We start from the raw sequence: 21,806 nt of genomic DNA on the forward strand, positions 1-21,806 counted from the left end.
ATATCTTGATCCTCCTACAAAACAATGTGATCTTGAAGTAAAAAAGATCATACATTTGCAAAATGTAGCAAATCGATTGCCAGATGGATTCACAGATACAATACGGGTGACAAAAACATATATACCAGCCGCGAATGTACCCGCTCGGATAGAAATACCAAAGGATCAGGGGGAGAAAAGAATTTCAAATGAGTCTATGGCACAGTTGAAACGTGGAAGACCACCCGGTTCTAAAGATAGAAATCCACGAAAAAGAAAGAAAACTAAGACTGATGATAGTCCTCAGATTGATCCAAAAGAACCGAATGAGGGAAAATATACTGAATATCAAAATGATGAAAATGGTCTTCAGAATGCAGAAGACAATGAAATTTTCGTCAACTACATCCATAATGGAAAGATGTTGGTAAGAAATGAGATAGACGACAGTGATGGAATATTCTCTTTCTCTGTGTCTAAGGAAATCGAAAATGATAGTGAAGATCCATAACCGATGTCGATATCTGAATGTCAAAGGAGACATGATTGGATAAAATGGAAAGAATGTATGGAAGTAGAATTAGACTCATTAAATAAAAGAAAAGTATTTGGATCCATTATTGAAACCTCTGACGGTGTAAAACCAGTTGGATGCAGATGAGTGTTTGTGCGAAAGAGAAATGAAAATAATGAAATTATGAGATATAAAGCACGTCTTGTCGCACAAGGTTTTTCTCAAAGACCTGGAATAGATTATGAGGAAACGTATTCTCCAGTCATGGATGCGGTTACGTTCAGATATTTGATAAGTTTGACAACTTCCAAGAATTTGGAAATGTATCTCATGGATGTTGTCACAACATATTTATATGGGTCATTGGAAAATGACATATACATGAAAATTCCTAAAGGATTGAGAATACAAGGGGCATTAAACTCAAAATCCAAGGAAACATATGCGATCAAATTACAACGATCCTTATATGGATTAAAACAATCTGGACGTATGTGGTATAATCGCTTAAGTGAATGCCTACTGAAAAAGGGATACGTTAATAATCCCATTTGCCCATGTGTTTTCATCCAGAAAACAGATAGCGGTTTTGTGATTATAGCGGTTTATGTGGATGATCTAAACATAATCGGGCCTCCAAAGGAAATTGAAAACGCTCGAAATTATCTCAAAGGAGAATTTGAGATGAAAGATTTGGGACGACGAAGTTTTGTCTTGGACTACAAATAGAACATCTTCCTAGCGTAATACTTGTCCATCAGTCCAACTATACCAAGAAAATTCTGAGGCGTTTTAACATGGATAAATCAAATCCGTTGAGCACCCCAATGGTTTGTAGGTCCCTAAATGTTGAAAAAGATCTATTTCGCCCTTACGAAGATAACGAGGAGGTACTCGGTCCTGAAGTACCTTATATGAGCGCGATATGGGCATTGTTATATCTTGCTAACTGTACTCAACCAGATATAGCGTTTGCTACTAATCTTTTAGCGAGATATAGTTCGTCTCCAACAAGACAACATTGGACAGAGATCAAACATATCTTTCGTTATTTACAAGGAACGATTGATTTGGGATTATTTTATCATAAGGATTCGAAACTTGAGCTAATCGGTTTTGCAGACGCAGGTTATTTATCCAACCCTCATAAAGTCCGATCACAGACTCGATATATTTTCACAATTGGAGGTACTGCAATATCCTGGCATTCTCAGAAACAAACATTGGTTGCAACATTTTCGAATCACGCTGAAGTCATTGCACTTCATGAAGTAAGTAGAGAATGTGTGTGGCTCAGGACTGTAACCCGCCATATACTAGAAGCGTGTGGATTACCGATGAATATCGATCCAACGATATTATTCGAAGATAATGCCGCATGTGTTGCTCAAACCAAAGAAGGATACATAAAGAATGATCGAACGAAGCATATTCCTCCGAAGTACTTCTCTTACACTCAAGAGCTCGAAAAGAAGAAGGAAGTTGATATCCATTATATCTGATCAAGTGACAACGTAGCTGATTTATTCACAAAGGCACTCCCTACTTCAATATTCAAGAAGTATATTCAGAATATCGGAATGTGTCGTCTTCGAAGTTTATGAAGAAACGTATGCATATTGGTTCAAGGGAGAGATTGTAAGACTGTACTCTTTTTTCCTCGTCATGGTTTTTATCCCACAGGGTTTTTCTATGATAAGGTTTTTAACGAGGCAGTCCATACTAGATGTCTAAGGGAAAGTGTTGTAAATATACAAGTAGACATCTAGTGGGATCCATATTACCTCGTGGAACTCATATTATGTTTTTCTTCACTATAAAGAAGTTGACCCTTCTTCACTATGAAGAAGTTGATTCTTCTTCATAATGAAGAAGCTGACCTTTCTTCACTATGAAGAAGTTCCTTATATTTCTCTATTTTAGGTCAGTGATATAGTTCATTTGTAATATACGAAATACGAAGAACTTTCTCTCTCTTTTCTCTATCATATTCTTCCTCTCTCTAAAACATTCTTCTCTTGTTTTCCGTCTTTCGTTTTCAACAGTAATGTATTTATTTGCATATACAATTTTCGGTAGGGTGAACATTTCGATATTCGATTCAAAATTTTGGTGGTTCCTTTCGAAAACAGTGTATTCGGTATTTTAAAATTTGTACTAAATTAGTACCAATTCTGTTCGATTCGATTCGGTTCTAGTTTTGGTACGGTTCGGTTTCGATTTTTGTTAAAAATTTTAGATTTTTTAAAGAAAATTTGGGTTTTTCAAAAATTTTATAAAGTTCGGTTCGGTTTAAAAAAATTCAGTTCTATAAAAAATTTATCATTCAAAAATTTTTGAATCATACGATTCGAAAAAAAATGGAGATGTTCAGGTCGAAGAACCGAACCGAAACATACACGCCTAATTTTTTTAGGTACAACTAATGGTTCAAATAGACATTTCGAGTAGAATAATAGGTTACAACTAACGGTTATCAATTTGGTTCATTTATATATAAAAAAAAAACAAAGAATCAAATTAAACCATATAATATATAATAATGTATATCCTATCAAGTATATTCTATTGTACGCTATATATTACACGTACAATGAAGCGCACATGAAAATCATTTCACCACACACTAATTAAACGTATAAATTCCGAAAATAATAAGCTGAAGATATTCGGAACCAAATCAAAGACAAAAAAAGACCACTTCATTATTCAAATGGACCAAATTAAGATTAGAATACTCAAATGTCAAATCTATGCCTAATGATTTTTTTTTAAAAAAAAAATGGTTTTCAACTTAAATATCATTTCCACTTTCGCTTTATTTATTGATCGTTTTTTCATCCGCTATCATTAATTATATTATGCAAAATTCCAACAAATTTCAATCAGATTTTGACAAAAAAATTTGTATATGCTTTTATTATATCCTATTTTTAAATGTAGGATATAATAATAGTAATGTACATGAAGCAATGGTTATTTATTAGCCTTTTCTCGCACAAGGTACAAGTGAGTAGAGCCATGGAGATCGAGCGGAAGCTTCTCCGCCTTCTTCACGGCCAGAAAACCCGAACCCGTTTATCTGAAATTCACGCCCACTTCCTCCGTCACGGCCTCCATGGATCCAATCTCCTTCTCGCTCACTTCATCTCCATCTGTAGCTCTCTCAACAAGTCGGACTATGCTTATGGCGTCTTCTCTCAGATACAAAACCCTAGCATCCTTGTCTTCAACGCCATGATCAAATGCTACTCTCTCCTCGGCCCAGCTATGGAATCTCTCCGTTTCTTCTCTTCCATGAAAAGCCGCGGAATTTGGGCTGACGAATACACTTACGCGCCGTTGCTTAAGTCTTGTTCAAGTGTCTGTGATCTCCGGCTCGGGGAATGTGTTCATGGAGAGGTTATAAGAACTGGGTTTCATCGATTTGGGTCTATACGGATTGGGTTGATGGAGTTATATGCGTCGGGCAGTAAAATGGGTGACGCGAAGAAAGTGTTCGACGAAATGCGTGACAAAGATGTTGTTGTATGGAACGTGATGATTCGCGGCTTCTGCAATGTAGGAGACGTTGATACAGGTCTGAATTTGTTCCGACAGATGACCGAACGGACTGTTGTCTCATGGAATTCGATGATATCGAGTTTGTCGCAGTGTGGCAGAGATCGTGACGCTTTAGAGCAGTTCTGCGAAATGCGAGATCAGGGGTTTGATCCTGATGAGGTTACAGTCGTCACTGTCTTGCCAATCTGCGCTCGTCTCGGAGTTACGGATGTCGGGAAATGGATTCAGTCTTTTGTGGAATCGAATGGTTTGTTTCATGACTTCACCTCAGTGGGTAACGCCTTACTCGATTACCATTGCAAGTGTGGTGAATTGGAGACAGCAGTATCTCTGTTCAAACAAATGCAGCGGAAAAACGTTGTCTCCTGGAACACGATGATATCAGGCTCGGCTGTTAACGGAAAGGGGGAACTTGGGATTGATCTATTCAATGAAATGATCAACGAGGGAGTAATAACCCCAAATGTGGCTACCTTCCTGGGCGTTCTGGCATGTTGTTCATACACAGGTAGGGTCGATAGGGGAAGAGAATTGTTTGCTTTGATGAGAGAAAGATTCAATCTTGAGCCGAGGACAGAGCATTATGGCGCAATGGTTGATCTTCTTAGCAGGAGCGGACGGATAAGAGAAGCCTTTGAGTTTCTCAGAGTCATGCCTGTGGAAGCTAACGCAGCTATGTGGGGGTCTCTGCTTAGTGCATGTCGCAGTCACGGTGATGTAGAGCTCGCAGAGATTGCAGCTATGGAGCTTGTGAGGATCGAGCCATTGAATTCTGGGAACTATGTGTTGTTGTCTAATTTGTATGCAGAGGAAGGGAGGTGGGAAGATGTGGAGAAAGTGAGAACATTGATGAAGCAGAAATGCCTGAGAAAATCCGCTGGCCAAAGCACCGTTGCATTCTGAAAACTGTCCATTTGATTGAAACCATGTCCGTGTACATACATAAATTAAGACTTTTGTGGAATTCATACTACATCAGAAAAGAAGAGAACGTCCACTGGCATAAACAGCATTGCGTTCTGAAAGCTAGCGTTTCAATTGAGATCACGTTTTTGGGAAGGTGTCACATATCTTTCACGGTAATCTGATTGTGCAATGCATCTGGAAAAGAGGCTGAGAGAAAAGTAAGCGAAAAGCACACTTGCAAATATGTGTTGTATGTTTTCTACAGGATTCTGGCTCTGGTCTGGCTGCAAAAAGTTCAAGAAAACTATCCGGGCATGGTTAGTAACCGGTTTACAGAATCAATGGTGCAAACCCGAGAACCATAGCAGCGATCACTCCAGGCAACTGCTTCTCTGCCTTGCCAAAACCTAGTTCTGGAGCGTATTGTCTCAAGTCAAAGTTTCCTGCAGATCCAAGAACAATATTATGGACTGAAAGATAGAAATTTTTGTCATTTGTTCAAATGGTTTAATATCCATGACTGACCTCGAGCGAAAGAGGAGCTGCAGCCGCCGTGCAAAGCGTTCCTGATGTCTCGGGGGGTAGCTTGATTGTAGAACACAAAATCAGACATGATGCTATCGACGCATTTGAGCACAAGCTCTGTCTCGGCCCGACATGGTCCGTTGCAGAACACATCTGTTGCCTCCCTTGGAACCTTGAGTTCTCCCCTCTCGTCTAATCTCATTGCTTCGTTGCATCCTCTGTAAATCTGGAAACCAACCCCTTTGTAAGGAAAAATTCCAAGATTTAAAAAAAAGGGTTTTACAGGTTTCGAGTTTAGGTACCAGATTGTTGTTGAAACAGAACATGGCTCTCCGAACCAAGATCCCGGGACCATCCTGGGCGTAAACTAAATCGAAGAATCACAAATCAAAGGTAAGAAAATGATCCAACATTGAGTGAAACTCAAACATGTGACGAACCTGTATGTCTCTGTTTATGAAACGTGACAATGAACGAGATTAGATATAGCAACAAGAGCCTCCACGCCTCGGAAACTGCCATTGACAAGAACTTATGGTACAAGAACAACACAGGACCTTGAATCTGAAAGTGAGTTTCTATTACTGTAGATCGATTTGATTAAGCTAATCTCAGTATTATCGACGGTAAAGATAACTTGAGTCTCTGCGCTATATATATAGAAAGCAATTGTACGTACAAAAAGATACTTTCAAAAAGAACAGAGGAGGAGGTAGGTGGCCTACTTTGAAATAGTTTAACCAGAAGCAGATGGTAGGATGTGGACCAAAACAAGAACAAGTTGGGAATTGCAAGCCAACAACTTATACAACACTAGATGATGTGAGTTCATGTCTTGTAAGAAAAATGAAATGCCATTGATAAAAATCTTTTGATATCTTCTAGGGTTTGGTATAGTAGTAAGACAATGATAATCTCAATAGTCTCTACTTGATGTACTGAGACAGCCATTTGAAGCCTTCGCCATAGCCCATTTTGCGGACGATGCTGCACATGAAGACCTCGAGGGGACGAACCCCTGAGTCCCCGAGATTGACCTTGCCCTTACCCGTGGTGAAGTTGGTGAGACCCAAGTGGTACCTCAGCTCATCTTCCGAAGCCGCGTAAGGGATATCTATCTTGTTTCCAAGAATCAAAAAGGGGACGTTCGCAAGGGCTTCATCCGAGAGAAGAGCATCTAACTCACGTTTTGATTCCGCAAATCTCTCCTTGTCGTAAGCATCCACGAGGTAGACAACAGCATCAACCTTTGAGACAGGAAAAAAAAGAGAGAACTTTTTTTATCAACACAGAGATCATCTGCACTACAAATTTTCAGTACACATGAAAATTTAGTGGCCCTGCAGATATGTTAACACCCTGCCATAGCAGGATATCACCTGAATGGTGTAACCCTCAATGAATTAGATCTTGCAAATATTAATTTTGCGATTGGCAGTCAGTGTGACTCTTACAAAATATTCAATGGTACAAAATACGCTTCTTGTATCTTGGATTACAATGTCTTAAAAGAAACTAACATGCAGCATTAATACCTTTTGACATAATTTTACAATAAAAAACACAATCATTAACCAATCAAAGATTAATGAAGAAGGCCAAGATAGATCTCCTGCAAAACATCGACTTTATTATTTACACCAATTAACGATATCTTGAAGCATGTAATATGACCATATGCACCCATTTAGAAACACTATCATTCAAGTTTACAATTCAACTCCACATAGATCAAAAACTTCTGAAGGAGCTTCAGAAGACCAAACCCGCACAGTTGTCCGTTCGATAAACAAAAACGTGCACCTAATTTCCAGTAAGAACATGGGACAGAATGTAAGGCAAGCTACTACAAGAACGCCTTTCGTAAGCAAAAGGGTTCGGTCGGCGAACTCCCAGGAATTCTTTTCTGCGTCCCATGAATCAGACAACAACAGGAAACATTAGACAAGATTACGAAAGCAATGTCAACATAGCCCAATTCAATACAAACATTTTCATTGAGTCTACGCATAAGGAGAGACATGATCAGTGAGAGAGTATACCTTTGCATAGTAATCTTTCCAAACCCTTCGGGCAATCTGATGACCTCCCAAATCAAAGGCCTTGAACTTGATCTTTCCAATACTGAGTTCCTCAGACGTGGGATGCTGAGTCGGCTGATGCTGAACGAGTCTCTGTCACAAACAACACAACAAAACCAATAAGATCTAAGAATGCCCTAGAAATAGGATCTATGTCTCGATGCCCAATCGAGTAAAAAAAAAACATATCGATTACTTTTTTTGAAATCGATCATCAAAAATAGTTACGCTACGGCCACCCAAACTCCATAAGAAAACTAGAATTCAAATTCCCAATTTTCTCAATAATTGCAAACGTTTTCCCCCGCAATCAAATAGGCCACCAAACGAGCAAACAGAAAAGACATTCCGAACCAACCAAAAAGGGGCAAATTCATGAATTGAAAAAAAAAAAAATCGGATCTATGGAGATAAGGAAGAGCAAGCATGCCCAACAACAGCAATATAAGGGAAAGAAATTACCTCATCTTTCAGCATATGAAGCAACGTGGTTTTTCCAGCATTATCAAGCCCTAGAAAGAGTATCTTCGCCTCTTTCTGCCATAACCCTAATGAAGCGAGGATTCCATAGAACCAATCGAACAAAAACATGGCTTCCGGTTTCTCACCGACCGATCAAAAACCCCAAAATTAAAAAAAAAACAAAATTTTCGATCTTCGAAACGAAGATCGAGGCTGAAACGAACAGAGAAAAAACGTAAGAAAATTCTAAAAAGGAACTAGAGAGAGAAACCTAGAGCGAGAGAGACGAAGAGCCAATATTTAGTTGTCTTGGGAGGAAGAAATACATGATAAACACGTGGAAGAGGAACAAGCTGGCATACTGACGTGGCAAATTATAATTGGATACATAATTGTTATTGACGTCAAATAGTCCGACGTAAACCGTAGATCTAAAAACCAACGGTTGTGATCCATTTCAGTGTTGTGTGTTGCGTGGGTAGGTGGGAGAGCCAAAAAAGTCGGTGACTCCACGTGGCTTGAAATTAACGACATAAGAATTCGCTTTAAGACGCTATGGTGTTTTGATGCCACCAACAACAGCTGATGTGAAATGCGTGCCGTTGAACGATTTAGTGATAGCACGTGGTGCCGTTTCTAAAATAATTAACAATTAAATTTGCCCATAAAATTTACAATTATTCAAAATAGGCCCATAAAAATACGTAACAACGAAGAAAAGATTATTCCCGCGGTCCAAATTTGACGACAAAAATCATATCAGATTTAGATTTAATGAAGTAGATTAGAGATGTAATTAATGCATTATATAAAATTATAAAATAATTGAATCGACCTCTCCCTCAGGAAGCAACATCAAATTCTTTGTATGCTCAACCAGTAAATTACATTCTTTTTTTTTTGGTTGAAGTAAATTACATTCTTAAACCGATTAAGATTAAAAAAAACAAAAGCTACATGTCTACGAGAAGTAGAAGATCCATAACATCTAACATCATAATCTCATTCCACTTAGAGATCTTAAGATTCGGAGAATCTATGCTCGTTCACCTCGGATTCTCCTGGCAAGCTGAATATCTTTGGGCATTATCGTGACCCTCTTCGCGTGAATCGCACACAGATTCGTGTCCTCAAACAACCCAACCAGATAAGCCTCGGCAGCCTCCTGGAGAGCTGCGACGGCACTGCTCTGGAACCTCAGATCCGTCTTGAAGTCCTGAGCGATCTCTCTCACCAATCTCTGGAACGGCAGTTTCCGAATCAGAAGCTCAGTACTCTTCTGGTACTTCCTGATCTCCCTCAGCGCCACAGTTCCCGGCCTGAACCTGTGCGGCTTTTTCACTCCTCCGGTCGCTGGAGCCGATTTCCTCGCCGCCTTGGTCGCCAGCTGCTTCCTCGGAGCTTTTCCTCCCGTGGACTTCCTCGCCGTCTGTTTCGTACGCGCCATTGCAATGGAGAAATGAAGTAGAGGTTCTTTGCTCGGTTGTTTGTTTCTCGGGAAAACGGAGGAAAATGCGTTTAAAGGCGATTTCTGTGTGTGTTTGCGGATGCCGATGAGACTATTTATCCACGGAGAGGATGTACGGAAAAGCGGGAAAAAATTTCACGGTATTTTGAAATTAATTTTCGTTCACCGAATCCCGACCGCTAGATTATATGTTAATCGACGGATGGAAGGGACTTCACAATGATCCGCGTGACCAGAGCGCGTGGTGTCTGACGTTTGTGGCCCTGATGTTAAAAAAATCTACGCGGTATGTGAACCGTAGATCAATGTTAGTATGGACGGTTAGATTTGATTGACTGGGATTGCAATCCGTGGCATAGTGTAGTTACCAATAGAAGTTCAGTATTATTATTGGGCTTTTGGGAGCTGGACCACGAGAGAAGCAGCCCAACAGAATGCCCGTTAACTTAATGGAAAGGAAATAAAGGAAATAAAAACTTCTAATGAGTAATCTTTTAACAAAACCAAACGGAAAATCCAAATTCCCCAGATTTTTATATAAATTTGATAAAATAGGCCATTCACAAAGTTTTTGGAATTCAAAAACAAAAAAATTATTAATAGATTTTTATAAATTTAGTTTTTCTATAAACTCGAAAAGTTAATTTAATAAAAAAAATCATTTAAAAATCAAAAATACCATTTTTCAGATTTATAAAATATTAAAAAAATCAAAATTAAAAACTAAAAGTCAAAAACTAAACAAAAAACTCAAAATAAAAACTATTATCATTCATAGCCTTTGTTTCTTCTATAACCTATTTTATTCATTACATATAAATTTTTTATAAACTAATTTACCAACAATAATTGTTACACATATAAAACAGTCTTGCTCAAAATATTAAAACTAATATCATTATACATATGTGGCTTTGATTGGTACACAAGTCATTCGGGATTATTTAAATTAATTTTTTTTAAAATTTAGGAAAACAAATTTTTCATATCATATAAACTAGAAATGTTTTAATCCTATAAACTTAAATATTTTGACTTTATAAAATCGACTCTCGAAACCATTAATCACATTTCTCCACACAATTAATTCTTTTAATTATTTGAATTCAATGAATTCAATTACTTATATTCAAGTCATATTAGTAGTGAGACTATATAAGAATTGTAACATCGTCTTCTTGTTTGCATTCGCTACATTCCAACTAGGAGTGGCCATTTCGCATTTCGAATTTCAATTCGGATTCGGTTATTTCGGTTATAGAAAAACTATAATCATTCAGTTTTTATATGAACTTCGGTTCGGTTCGGTTATTTTTTTATTCGGTTCAGATTTCGGTAAAAAAATTATTTTTTCAAAGAAATTGTCAGTTTTTTCAGTTATTTTTTTTTATTCGGTTAGGTTTTGATTTTTTCAAATTTAAAAAAATCATAACCGTTCGGTTTGGTATCCGGTTTGGTCCGAATACAGTTATGTCTTTTTCGATTCGGTTCGACTTGACTCGGTTATACGATTAATATCCGAAATGGTCGTCCCTCATTTCAACCAATAAAAAAGAGGGGCCACCTTTACAAAAGGATAATAAATGTCGCAATAAACCGTGTTTTTGTGGTTCAATCGGTAAGTTTTGGTAGCTCAACCAGTAAGGGAGGGAACAATTATCATTTCCAATCCGGGTTCGAGTCCTCGTTTGGGGAGGAGCATTCACATGAGCTTCTCCGATTTTATAGGAGATGTAATCAGACTAAAAATCCGGTGAACTTCCAGATTATAAAAAATAAATAATAAATATGTATCAATAAATAATAGCTGTTCAGTTTCCTATCCATTTCATGCACAAAAGGATAAAAAGAATGTTAATTATTAATGTGGGCCCATTCTTATTCTCAAAATTGTGCTTAGGGAACGTATCATTTGAAGGAAACATAGTGTCCTTTATAATATATATACACATATGTAACCAATTGAGTGCAGTGATTTAAAATTGTCAGTTTTAAACACTCCCAAAAATGGGAGTTAATTATTTAGTTTTGCATTGTTCATATCGAAATAAGATCTATAAATTGTTAGAGTTTAGAAAGAAGCACGACAATCATCTTGCTCTTTGCAGTTGAAACAATGAAGCTTATTACATTACGTTCGGTTGCGTTCTATTTCTTCTTGTGCTTAGCGGTTTCATCGGGAAGGGATGGAGGCATAGTGAAGACAGTGGTGGTGGATCAGTCTGGTCACGGTGACTTCAGGACCGTACAGTCAGCCATCGACTCTGTTCCATCGGGCAACCGTGATTGGATCAAGATATTCATCAAGATCGGAGTTTACAAGTAAGCTATATTCGTGTTCAGACATGATAAAATGGATTATGAATCAAGAATATGTTACTATTTTTAGAAAATATTATATATATATATATAGCGGCGGACTCACAAAAGATTATATTATTGGGGGCAAGTGTTGATACATGATCTAATTTTTAGAGAAAAAAATAAGAAATAAAAAAAGAGTGGGAGAGGCTTATAAAAAAATCTTTACGTGGACATTTTTTTTTATTAAAATTTTGTAAAATTTATAAGTAAATTAAAGTTTTGGTGGGGACATGATATATATATATATATATATATATATATATATATATCTTTTTATTTGGATTTTTTTTTTCATTTTGGAACGTGTGTAGTGAAATGGTGGTGATTCCACGCGATAAGCAAAGAATAGTAATGGAGGGAGAAGATCAATGGAAGACCATCATTCAATACAATGGTGTCGGAACAAACCGTCCTACTTTCAGATTGTCCGCCGAGTATTTCGTCGGAGTCGGCATAACCTTTAAGGTCAGACCAAATATTAGGGTTTGTATTTGCCATGTACACAACTAGGGCTGAGCACCCGTCGGAACTCGAACCCGTGCCTATCGTTTTGTTTTTGTTTTCCTTTTGTGCAGAATACATATAACAAGCTTTTACTGGTGGGTGACAAGATAATGCAAGTGGCCCCCGCGGCGTTGATAGAGTCGGACAAGGTGGCGTTCCTCCGGTGCGGTTTCATCAGCCTTCAAGACACTCTGGCCGACGCGAGGGGCCGCCATCTTTTCCAGCACTGTTACATCGAAGGAGCAGTCGATTTCATTTGGGGTTTCGCCCAATCCATGTACCAAGTAATGTTACATGATCACATGTACGTTTCATCTGTTATCAGTATGGATGGATGATGATGCGATGAATATATATGTACGTAAAAAAGGGATGCGAGATAAACGTGTCGGGGGAGCTGGGAAGAACGGTGGGATTCATAACGGCGCAGGGGAGAGAGACGGAGAAAGACACGAGTGGGTTCGTGTTCGTACAGTGCAACATCTTCGGGAACACGAAGGCGTTCCTGGGGAGAGCTTACCGACAGTACTCGAGGGTTGTCTTCTACAAGACCACCATGTCCGACATCATTGTTCCTCTTGGATGGGATGCTTGGACCTTCAATGGCCGCGAGTACTCTCTTTCTTTCGTTCAAACTCTTTTTACTTGCATATCACATTTGTTTTCGTTCTTTTTTTTTTTTTAACCATAATTAACATCTTCTTCTTTTTGGAAAATTCAAGGGGAACAATAACGTACGCGGAGGTAGAATGCGGGGGAGCGGGAGCAAACATGGAAGGGAGAGTGAAGTGGGAGAAGACCCTTTCTCCTCAACAGATTGATTTCCTTACAAACCCTCACACATTCATCGACCAAGATGGCTGGATTCAGAACCTTCCTTTCCCCATCTCTTTCTCCTAGAAACATTATCCATGATTCTCCTTGTAAGGAAATTGGCTTTCCCCAAGAATAATAAAAATTTTCCATCATCTCCCAAGAATAAGATGCTGATAAGCTTAGTCTAAAAACCTTTTTTTTTTTTTTGTTAATCCGTCACATAATTGTTCGATGATCTCCCAAAGATATTCTAACTCGAAGAAACTACAAAATAAAAGTTTTTTTTTAAAAAAAAAAGGAGAAATAAAAGTGACTCTAAAAATGTGGTCTTGAATCTAGAGCACTCTCACATGTTTAGAGCTCGTCCTGCACAAAAGCAAAAGGAAAACCACATCAACACAATAGAATCCAAAAGCCCCAAAAAAATTTCAAAGGGAGAAGAAACATTACATGAGTAGCGGCATCTTCGTTCTTGTCGGAGGCTTCCTCAGATTCATCTACTTTGGTCTCATCCTCCGTTTTAGATTCGTTGTCAGAGTCTTCTCCGTTGTCATCGTCGTCCTCCGCCTGAATAAAAAGCAAACCACATCAGAAACAGTTCCCCTGCAAAAAGAACAGGCATTAGCTTTGGAGGGAAAAGGCTTACATCTGACTCCGCTGGGTCATCCTTGGATTCCTGTATTAGCAAACGTCACAAAAAGCTAATGAGATTGGGCTTTTATGTGATAAATTATCGGCTATTCTTGTTAAAAGCCCAGAAGCAGATCCAAAAACCCTCTGGTTTGGTTTTAATTTGAAAGTATGGTTAGTGGGGGGAGAGTTACCTCCTCCTCTTTCTTCTTCTCAGCCTCCTCGAAAGCTGCCTTCTCAGCCTGTAAGACAAGGTTGGATTGGCTCCAAGTCAATAATCGTGTCACCAAACAAACAAACAAAAAAGGAAATTGATAACGGAGACTGATAGAAACTGCAAAACGAGGAGAATGTACATCTTTGTGCTTGCCCCATGTTTCCTCGGCAAACTTCTTGGCGTACTCTGGGTCATCACAGACCAAGACATTGTCGAACAAGGATCCGGATTTCACCTGGACAAAGAAGACAATATACAACACGTGTCTAGTAGGGGTATACAGGAGAGGCATGAGAAATCCAGAGAGAGAGAATCAATATTTTGTTGATGTTACCTGCCACAATTCGACCCCGACGTACTTCAGACTTGGGTAGACATAAAGGTCTGGGTCATCCTTGAAGTCTACATGAGAGATCAAATTCATGTCATAAGTTTCTCTATCGCCAATAAAATATGAGATATATCATACACCAACCGAGTGTGTGTATTCTTAGATTCAAGTGTCTTTTTAAATAATAATTCAAAATTAAATTAAGTTAGTCTGTGTTTTCTTCTCTGCTCACTTTGAGGATTCAAGTCGGTATTCACATTAATAGTTGGGAGTACCTAATCCAGAATGCATCAATCTTAAAGTCAATACATGTTTAGCCCTGTAGCCACACTTCCAATGACCCGGGTTTATGATTTTGGACTAAAAACCTTCCAAATTGTATATGAGAACATAGAGATTTAAAGAAGATACGGAGAAAAAATTACCAGGGTTGTCGATCATCGGAGCCTTCCACTTGCCCTTGTAGTTGGGGTTCTTGATTTTCTGAAATGCAATTACACTCTGTAAGGAATGCACCAAAAAATATTACGGCTTTATGCATCTTTTTCTTATAGCCAATTCAACAAACCTTGGGTTTCCATTCACCCTTGTACTCGGGGTTGGGAATGGTGGGTGCAGTCCATTCACCATCTTCTTCATCATCCCAGTCATCGGGCTAACATCAAGAAGTACACAAAGCATGAAAGCAAAATCAGTAAAGGTGGAACCGCAATAGATTTGTATTGTCTCTCGTATCATCTAAGACAGGGTTCTAACCTTCTTGGCATCAGTGTCTGGGATCTCCTTAGGAATGTCATCGTATCCCTCTGGTTTCTTGTCTTCTGGATCAGGAATGTACTCTTTGTCGTCCCAGTCCTCGGGCTGCAAAAACAATAATAGAGGTGTTAGCGCACGTATAAATCATGGTTTCACTGGTCACAAAAAAGCAGGGAGCAATGAAGAAGACAAAGTATGCAGCTTAGACAGAGGACCAATATTAGCAATTACCTTTTTGGCTTCGGGGTCTTTGATCTTCTTTGGTGGGAGGAGATCCCAGTCAGAGTAGAGGCTGCCGGTTTGTTTCTCAACATTGTCAATGAGAATGCTGTAGGTAGCATCTGGGCGGAGGATGAATGTGTACACATGAGTGAGCTGGTCAGTCTCACATGGTACTTCCTTCTTGATCAAGTGGTTAGTCTCGTTGTAAGTGAGGATAGCGTGCACTTTCTTTGTGCTGTAGCCACAGATATCTGGGCCAAACATGATGCTGCAGATAAACGCAGATGAGGATCAGGTTAAAGTAGGACATTGTTAACACAAGGATGGATGTATAACGCAAAAGCTTAGATAGATACACACCTGTATGGGGTGTCTCCACCGAATTTCTTCTGGTCAATACCGCCACTGAGCAGCTTCATGTATCCACCACCACAGTCAAGTTTCTGCTCGTGCTTGACAGAGAATTGGAAGACAAGGGTCTTCTCCTTGTTGCTGAATTCAGGGAACTCGGCTGAAACAGCATAGAACCTGTAGTCTTCGCTAGTCTGGATACCTGCGACACAGCATCAATAGTAACACATCGTTAACATGGCAGTGGAAAATGGACCGGAAAGCCCATGAACCATTCATAGTCTAGAGAGGCACCTTTATCGTTAGCGTCACCAAACCATTTTCCAGATGTATGGTTCCACTCCCCGGCAGTGTTATCATCTTTCTTCCAATCAGATTTCACCCACCTGTTCTCCCATCCATCTTCAGAAATAGAGACAATAAAGGCAATGAGGAACAGAAATTAGACAAGGAGAAATGCGAGGTTTAGTAAATACGTAAGAACTGCGGGCCTTAAATCAGTTCGCAAGAGTCAGTTGTGAAAAGCAGATACCAGTAAAATTTAAGTTTCAATAAAAACAATTATGCAAAACATTCAACTGACGAGTCATACTTCATAGATCACAGGCGCTAACACAGCACATAAGATCAGATGCAAAAATCAAGGTCCCGATGATAAAACACCGACAAGTCTGAAGTAGCAACTGCCAATGATCACACATTCAGTGATTAGAGAGAATCGCATATTCGTTTGACGCACGTCAGCAGTCGCGCACAATTAATCGTTTCAGAATTCATGACAATCAAAATTTATAATTCCACAATCTCCCAAATACAAGCTAGTCACAAGAAATTGACGATCATTTCCCTCACTCGCGTCGGCATTTTCATGTTAAATAATCTTAAAGCAAAACCAGAAACCATAAATTCATAGATCTACTCAACAATCAGCCTCATCTCACACAATCAAACACTTCGAAAACAAGAATATGGGTGCACGATCGAATACTGATCCTTATCTCGTAGCATCACTCCTCGACACATGAATCGATGTGATTCGTGTAGCAATGGCTCTCTGGTTAACAAATTCACACACATCAACGAAGAGAGAGAGATATATACCTTCGAAACGTTCTTCGAAGAAAACTTCAGCCGAGGCGATCGCGACAAGACCGAGGAGAATTAGAGAGAGGAACTTAGGGTTCAGTTTCGCCATAGCTAAAACTAGATCGGAGCTTTTTCCCCGAGAGCGATTGATGCTTCAGAAGAGCCGAAAGATATATACCCGTAGGAGCTGCAAGTGAACTTCACGCTCTCATGGCTTGCTAATTTGCATGCTTATCCACGTGGACCAACCATTGACAGACACATCATCTCAACTTGTCATGGAAATGACGTGGCACCACATGATTGGATTCATACACGAATCGAGGCTGGGACTAACGAACGGATGAGCGTGTACGTGGCGAGATATGACTGGTCATTAACAAGTGAAGAGGTGCCTCTCTCGTGGGCTCAGGTAGAGACAGTAATTACCGGGAGATTTTGAGGGTGTTATGGTAAATATAATAGATTTTCAGTTCGTTGGATATGGATGCGATTGTAGCCGTCGGATCCGAACTGATTCATCTAGAAAATTATAAAAGGGCCGTATAATTTTTATATAGAAATAAATAAAGGGGGGAAAATGGGCCGACAACCTCCTTATTTGTATTTTTTATTCAGAATCAGAGGTTGGTCCCTAGGAGATTAGCTTTGACGCTACTCAATCTGAATTAAATTTATAATGACAATAATTAGTAATATATATATTTTTATGATTATTTGTCAATATCATTCATTACATACATGACACACAATTACTTGACATGAATAATTTATTTCAGTTTGGATTTGTAACGATTTAATTCAAATATTTACTATATTTGACCTTAACATATTTGTTATCCTTATCCGCGCAATAACTTGAAGATTGCATATTTTTCTCTACTAATTAAAGAAACATAAAAATAGCACAGATGATCCGGAAAACCTAAAAAGTCAGAGTTTGTTTTACTGTTGTTTAAAACTTAGAAATATATATTTTAAATGTAATATCGAATTTTTAAATATCTTAATTTTGGATTTTCTTTTCGCATCCAAATCTCATTTATTCGGTTTTAGTGACCATTCATAAAATAACCATTGGCACGATAAAATTATAAAATTAACTATTTACTAAAATTAAGCCATTTAGTTAATTTTATTTACTATAGTAATAGCATAAAATTCTTTATAAATACATCAACTCTTCAAAATATATCAAATAAATATTTAAATTTATAATTTTATTTAATTAATAATTATTTTAATTGTTAGAATGTACTATATTAAAATCTCAATTCGTAAAATTGATATAAATTCTCAATTCCATCATTAAGAGCACCTTTAGTAAACGGTTTTTTGTTAAATTACTTGTAATTAGTTTTTTTCTATGGTGGAATGATGTTGGTTTATTTTAAAATACTGAAATATATTGAACCGGGAAAATAGATAAAATAAAAATATTAAGTGTTAAAAAACTTACAATCGAGATACGGTTTCAAAATGGTCTGATTCGAAGGTTGGTTTCATATTTTTTTTTTGGAGTCAAGTTCATAAAATTTGAGTCTGAAAAAACGGGATGAACGAGTGAGCTCCCCATCCCATGAACTCGTCTACAAGCCAGTTTTTTTATTTTAATATTTTTTTAACTTGTGTTTTTTACGGGTATTTGATTTGTTTTATTTAAATTTTTAGTTTTATAATATTTTTAATATTTTTAGTACTTAGATTTATTTTAAAATTAGGCATTTGACTCCCGAATTGTTTCGTTTGATTCGTGAGATAAGATGAAACAGACTAATCTAAGTAAATTTTTGCTCATCAAGAAACGAGTCGAACCGAATTGGATTCAAAAAAATTTGAGATCGAGATGAGTTTGTCTGGTTTCAAATTCACAATTTCATCAATTTCGACATCTCCCTCTCCCTTGACACTATTTTCCTCCGACGCCATTCGTCGTCTACCCTTCAATTCATATATTCTCTCTGATCCTTCATTACGGGCGACTGGAAGAGCTATTTTCGGTGAATTTTTTTGGCTTATTCTTCATGCGAGGAGCTATTTGGCAAGTTTTTGGGTTTGTGTCGGTTATCTTCGCATCTTGATGTTATTGGGTTTGTGTTTGTGTTAATCGCAGGGGTTGAGTTTTTTATGATGCATTTTTTTTTTTTAGTATATGTATCCTGAAAATTTCGAATAATCGATTCGTACCCGACCCTATCCCATTAATTTTAACCCGTTAATCGACTTGTGTCCATCCCTTTCATGGTAACGTTTCGTCACCGGAACTCGTTAATAGTTAACGACATTAACGGTCATATAATAATTTGAAAAAGTTTTATAAATTGGTGTGAATATATACCTTTGTATATTTATTTGTTAATTTTATTAACATATTTGAATAATTTCCGTATTTTGATGGAATTTTACCGGCTGCGGACGAGTAGACACGCGGACATTGGTATTGGTCGTCTTTAAAGACTATCCTACGTATACGGTATTTCGTTACGACGTCGTTTAGAATGACGGGAGGGTGGGGCAGTCGCAACATAAACCTCATAAACCCTGAATTGACATTCTTTGCAAGAAAGGTCGAATTGTGAACCAAATATTGGGTCTGGTCGAACTTGAAGAGGGAAAAAGAGGACAGTATCCTGGAAAAATGTCATCTTTTATCATCAAAAGGCCTAGCAGAAGCTCGTTACTTCTCTTCAGCAAAATCAGAAATCTCGTCTCTTCACAGATCCTGCCCGATTCCTCTCTCTCGGACGCAGTCGCGACTGATGCGAGTTCCGCTTCTGGGTTCACTTCGATTTTGTCAAGAAACCTCAAAACCTCATCTGGGTTAGGCTCAATCGGATCAAAAAACGGAAATTTCTCTCATTCCGATCGGAGATTTGGTGTTTTGGCATCTGGGTTTCGACAGTTGAGCTCAGAGGCTGCGTCTGTGGCGGAGGAGGCGACTGAGCCGTCGACTTCCGACGGGCTTACGGTGGAAAAGATCATTGCTAATCAGTGGACAATATTGAATGAGAGTGAGAGCGATTGGAAGAGCCATGCCGCTGCAATTGCTCAGTCCATCCAAGTCATCAAGAGACGTTTGCAGGTGAATTGATTTCGCATAGTAAAGTACCTGAATCTATGGTCTAAAATCACAAGCATATATTTATATATATATGTGTGTGTGTAAACATGTGCGTATGAGCTTCTTCTTCAGACATTTGACTGTGATTGCTCATTTCTGCTTGAGATTTTGAGGTATAGAGATATATAAGTTTTTCTGTTCATATGGATCCGTATAGAGCATCTGAGTGCACACATCACGGTCGTTGTCGATATATGCATGTGTTATTGTCTTCTGTATTATGATTTGCCATCTCAACTTAGAGAGACCGTATGTGTATACATATGTCCTCTATATCTTGTCCAACCACATAATTTACCAGCAGAAGAAATCGGTGCTAGGGAACTTGATCTGTTTGTAAGTATTTGAATGCATTTCTATTGTGTTCTGTGTTAAAAAATATCACCATTTTGGCAGTGGGAGAAACTCCTGGTGAGGGTTAACTTGTTGTCCGCGGAGCTGAATAAGCCTGACCTCTGGAATGATCCAACACATGCTGGGAAGATATGCCGTGAGCACGGTTCGCTCATGGGGAAGATGAAAGAGGTCAAGGCTTTTGAGAGGGAACTACTCGATCATATTGACATGTTGAAGCTTGCGAGGGATGAGAACGACTCAGAGTTGGAATCGGTGGGCGTCTCATTCACTTAGGCATGTGTTCTGTTCTGTTTTTTTTTGGTATACTGGTAGATGTTTTCAAATGCTCATCCATTTCAAATATGCATCCTGTTCTGTTTTCAAGATTTAAACTTTGAATGGTCGGTGTTTTTCTGGTGATGCATTTGGGTTTGAGGCGAAACATTTAAGCTTAACTCTGGTTTTTCAGACGTTTTCGAATAACAATCTCCTCGGTGCATTTTAGTGATGTTTTGATATGGAGCTCAAGCATTTGAAAATTATAAAAACCTCATCAATTCTGCATGGCCATTCTTCTTCTGTTTCTCTTCTAAAATCGGTACATATAGTAGTAACATGCAGCCAGTATGTGCCAAAATCAGATGAATCGCTAAACAATTGTTATTTGTTCCGGCTGCAGGAAACATTGAAGGTGTTGGTGAATATGAGAAGGCTTTCAAAAGAAAAGGAACTTGAGGCTCTATTATCTGGAGACAATGATTCTTGTTCTTGTTACATTGAGGTGAGACAGATTTTTGTCTCCGAGTTTGTATGAGTTCAGCGATGAAAAAACTCGAGGGATCTGATGACAGGTCCAAGCTGGAGCTGGAGGAACAGAGAGCATGGACTGGGCATCAATGGTGATGCAGATGTACAAAATGTGGGCCCAACGGCGTGGATTTTCAGTGTCTATTGTTGATGAAATGCCTGGTGATATGGCAGGAATCAAGGTTTGATTTGATCTTTTCAGCATTTTGTTTTTTAGTTGGAATGAAAGCCGAGATTATACGTTTTGCGTTGGAAACAAAATGCCAAGGAACGTGAGTGCGATAATACGATTGGTTGAATGAAGAATTAGCTACAAACTCTAAACCATAAATCTAAACCAATTATAAGCAGTAAACCATTGAGTTTTGAATCTAAAGTTTAGGACTTTAGATGTTTGAAATGGTTTAGGGTTTTGATGTTAGGGTTTAGGATTATAATTAAGAGATTAATGTTTATACTTTAGGATTTAGAAATTGTATGCTTTGCGTTTGAAACCAAACGTTGCTCGAATGAGGAATTGGCTGCAAAAAGTGTTGTTCTTTTAACGGTTTGTCCGCTCTTTCTCAGCGTGCAACCATAAAGGTAGATGGCGAATATGCATTTGGATATGCCAAAGCAGAAGTGGGAGTGCATAGGCTGGTGAGGATGTCGCCCTTTGACAGTGGCCAACGCCGACACACCTCGTTTGCTGCAGTAGCTGTGATCCCTATTCTTGGCGATGGGTCAGCCAGAGTTCATATCAATGAATCCGATCTTCGTATAGAGC

At 38.4% G+C, this 21,806-nt stretch overlaps 7 protein-coding genes across 7 annotated transcripts in view; 3 read left to right on the forward strand and 4 right to left on the reverse strand.

Moving 5' to 3' along the window:
• The first annotated feature begins 3,412 nt into the window (after nucleotides 1-3,412).
• On the forward strand, nucleotides 3,413-5,120 carry LOC104816882 (pentatricopeptide repeat-containing protein At1g09190). The gene has a single exon (XM_010545892.1). It carries the CDS (start codon nucleotides 3,452-3,454, stop codon nucleotides 4,958-4,960), a length of 1,509 nt encoding a protein of 502 aa, XP_010544194.1. The 5' UTR covers nucleotides 3,413-3,451; the 3' UTR covers nucleotides 4,961-5,120.
• On the reverse strand, nucleotides 4,971-6,094 carry LOC104816880. The gene is made up of 4 exons (XM_010545891.1): nucleotides 5,929-6,094; nucleotides 5,791-5,855; nucleotides 5,489-5,714; nucleotides 4,971-5,406 (listed from the first exon to the last, which is right to left on the reverse strand). Exons 1-4 carry the CDS (start codon nucleotides 6,008-6,010, stop codon nucleotides 5,294-5,296), a joined length of 486 nt encoding a protein of 161 aa, XP_010544193.1. The 5' UTR covers nucleotides 6,011-6,094; the 3' UTR covers nucleotides 4,971-5,293.
• A 97-nt stretch (nucleotides 6,095-6,191) lies between these two features.
• Nucleotides 6,192-8,325, reverse strand: LOC104816883 (GTP-binding protein SAR1B). Its single transcript, XM_010545893.1, has 3 exons — nucleotides 8,032-8,325; nucleotides 7,531-7,662; nucleotides 6,192-6,735 (listed from the first exon to the last, which is right to left on the reverse strand). The coding sequence occupies exons 1-3, from the start codon at nucleotides 8,158-8,160 to the stop codon at nucleotides 6,415-6,417; spliced, it is 582 nt and encodes a 193-aa protein (XP_010544195.1). The 5' UTR covers nucleotides 8,161-8,325; the 3' UTR covers nucleotides 6,192-6,414.
• A 528-nt stretch (nucleotides 8,326-8,853) lies between these two features.
• LOC104816884 (histone H3.2) lies at nucleotides 8,854-9,574 on the reverse strand. The gene has a single exon (XM_010545894.2). It carries the CDS (start codon nucleotides 9,476-9,478, stop codon nucleotides 9,068-9,070), a length of 411 nt encoding a protein of 136 aa, XP_010544196.1. The 5' UTR covers nucleotides 9,479-9,574; the 3' UTR covers nucleotides 8,854-9,067.
• Nucleotides 9,575-11,573: 1,999 nt separating this feature from the next.
• LOC104816885 (probable pectinesterase 29) lies at nucleotides 11,574-13,468 on the forward strand. The gene is made up of 5 exons (XM_010545896.2): nucleotides 11,574-11,821; nucleotides 12,175-12,328; nucleotides 12,439-12,651; nucleotides 12,738-12,979; nucleotides 13,090-13,468. The coding sequence occupies exons 1-5, from the start codon at nucleotides 11,616-11,618 to the stop codon at nucleotides 13,265-13,267; spliced, it is 993 nt and encodes a 330-aa protein (XP_010544198.1). The 5' UTR covers nucleotides 11,574-11,615; the 3' UTR covers nucleotides 13,268-13,468.
• Nucleotides 13,469-13,474: 6 nt separating this feature from the next.
• Nucleotides 13,475-16,930, reverse strand: LOC104816886 (calreticulin). The gene is made up of 13 exons (XM_010545897.2): nucleotides 16,792-16,930; nucleotides 15,985-16,092; nucleotides 15,700-15,892; nucleotides 15,349-15,607; nucleotides 15,118-15,222; nucleotides 14,930-15,016; nucleotides 14,787-14,844; nucleotides 14,365-14,432; nucleotides 14,170-14,265; nucleotides 14,008-14,055; nucleotides 13,830-13,859; nucleotides 13,634-13,750; nucleotides 13,475-13,549 (listed from the first exon to the last, which is right to left on the reverse strand). Exons 1-13 carry the CDS (start codon nucleotides 16,883-16,885, stop codon nucleotides 13,538-13,540), a joined length of 1,275 nt encoding a protein of 424 aa, XP_010544199.1. The 5' UTR covers nucleotides 16,886-16,930; the 3' UTR covers nucleotides 13,475-13,537.
• A 2,421-nt stretch (nucleotides 16,931-19,351) lies between these two features.
• The window catches only part of LOC104816887 (peptide chain release factor PrfB2, chloroplastic), a 3,989-nt gene continuing 1,534 nt past the window's right edge, over nucleotides 19,352-21,806 (forward strand). Inside the window, exons 1-5 of the mRNA XM_010545898.1 lie at nucleotides 19,352-19,858; nucleotides 20,294-20,506; nucleotides 20,913-21,014; nucleotides 21,085-21,222; nucleotides 21,608-21,802. Of these exons, the coding sequence (XP_010544200.1) occupies nucleotides 19,415-19,858; nucleotides 20,294-20,506; nucleotides 20,913-21,014; nucleotides 21,085-21,222; nucleotides 21,608-21,802 (1,092 nt within the window). The 5' untranslated portion in view covers nucleotides 19,352-19,414. The remainder of the gene's footprint in view (nucleotides 19,859-20,293; nucleotides 20,507-20,912; nucleotides 21,015-21,084; nucleotides 21,223-21,607; nucleotides 21,803-21,806) is intronic.

Source organism: Tarenaya hassleriana, unplaced genomic scaffold (assembly GCF_000463585.1).
Source record: "Tarenaya hassleriana unplaced genomic scaffold, ASM46358v1 Cleome26, whole genome shotgun sequence".
Taxonomy (NCBI): domain Eukaryota; kingdom Viridiplantae; phylum Streptophyta; class Magnoliopsida; order Brassicales; family Cleomaceae; genus Tarenaya; species Tarenaya hassleriana.

Excerpts from the sequence above, each read along its gene's own strand:
- LOC104816882 (XM_010545892.1), top strand. The coding sequence starts at position 3,452 with ATGTACATGAAGCAATGGTTATTTATTAGCCTTTTCTCGCACAAGGTA.
- LOC104816880 (XM_010545891.1), bottom strand. The coding sequence starts at position 6,010 with ATGGCAGTTTCCGAGGCGTGGAGGCTCTTGTTGCTATATCTAATCTCG. Across the intron at positions 5,856-5,928 it reads TCATAAACAGAGACATACAG|TTTACGCCCAGGATGGTCCC; the intron begins GTTCGTCACATG and ends TCTTCGATTTAG. Across the intron at positions 5,407-5,488 it reads CAGCTCCTCTTTCGCTCGAG|GAAACTTTGACTTGAGACAA; the intron begins GTCAGTCATGGA and ends TTGGATCTGCAG.
- LOC104816883 (XM_010545893.1), bottom strand. The coding sequence starts at position 8,160 with ATGTTTTTGTTCGATTGGTTCTATGGAATCCTCGCTTCATTAGGGTTA. Across the intron at positions 7,663-8,031 it reads TTCATATGCTGAAAGATGAG|AGACTCGTTCAGCATCAGCC; the intron begins GTAATTTCTTTC and ends TGTTTGTGACAG. Across the intron at positions 6,736-7,530 it reads GGAAAGATTACTATGCAAAG|GTTGATGCTGTTGTCTACCT; the intron begins GTATACTCTCTC and ends CCTGTCTCAAAG.
- LOC104816884 (XM_010545894.2), bottom strand. The coding sequence starts at position 9,478 with ATGGCGCGTACGAAACAGACGGCGAGGAAGTCCACGGGAGGAAAAGCT.
- LOC104816885 (XM_010545896.2), top strand. The coding sequence starts at position 11,616 with ATGAAGCTTATTACATTACGTTCGGTTGCGTTCTATTTCTTCTTGTGC. Across the intron at positions 11,822-12,174 it reads ATCAAGATCGGAGTTTACAA|TGAAATGGTGGTGATTCCAC; the intron begins GTAAGCTATATT and ends GAACGTGTGTAG. Across the intron at positions 12,329-12,438 it reads GAGTCGGCATAACCTTTAAG|AATACATATAACAAGCTTTT; the intron begins GTCAGACCAAAT and ends CCTTTTGTGCAG.
- LOC104816886 (XM_010545897.2), bottom strand. The coding sequence starts at position 16,885 with ATGGCGAAACTGAACCCTAAGTTCCTCTCTCTAATTCTCCTCGGTCTT. Across the intron at positions 15,017-15,117 it reads CAGACACTGATGCCAAGAAG|CCCGATGACTGGGATGATGA; the intron begins GTTAGAACCCTG and ends TCTTGATGTTAG. Across the intron at positions 14,056-14,169 it reads CATGGGGCAAGCACAAAGAT|GCTGAGAAGGCAGCTTTCGA; the intron begins GTACATTCTCCT and ends CTTGTCTTACAG.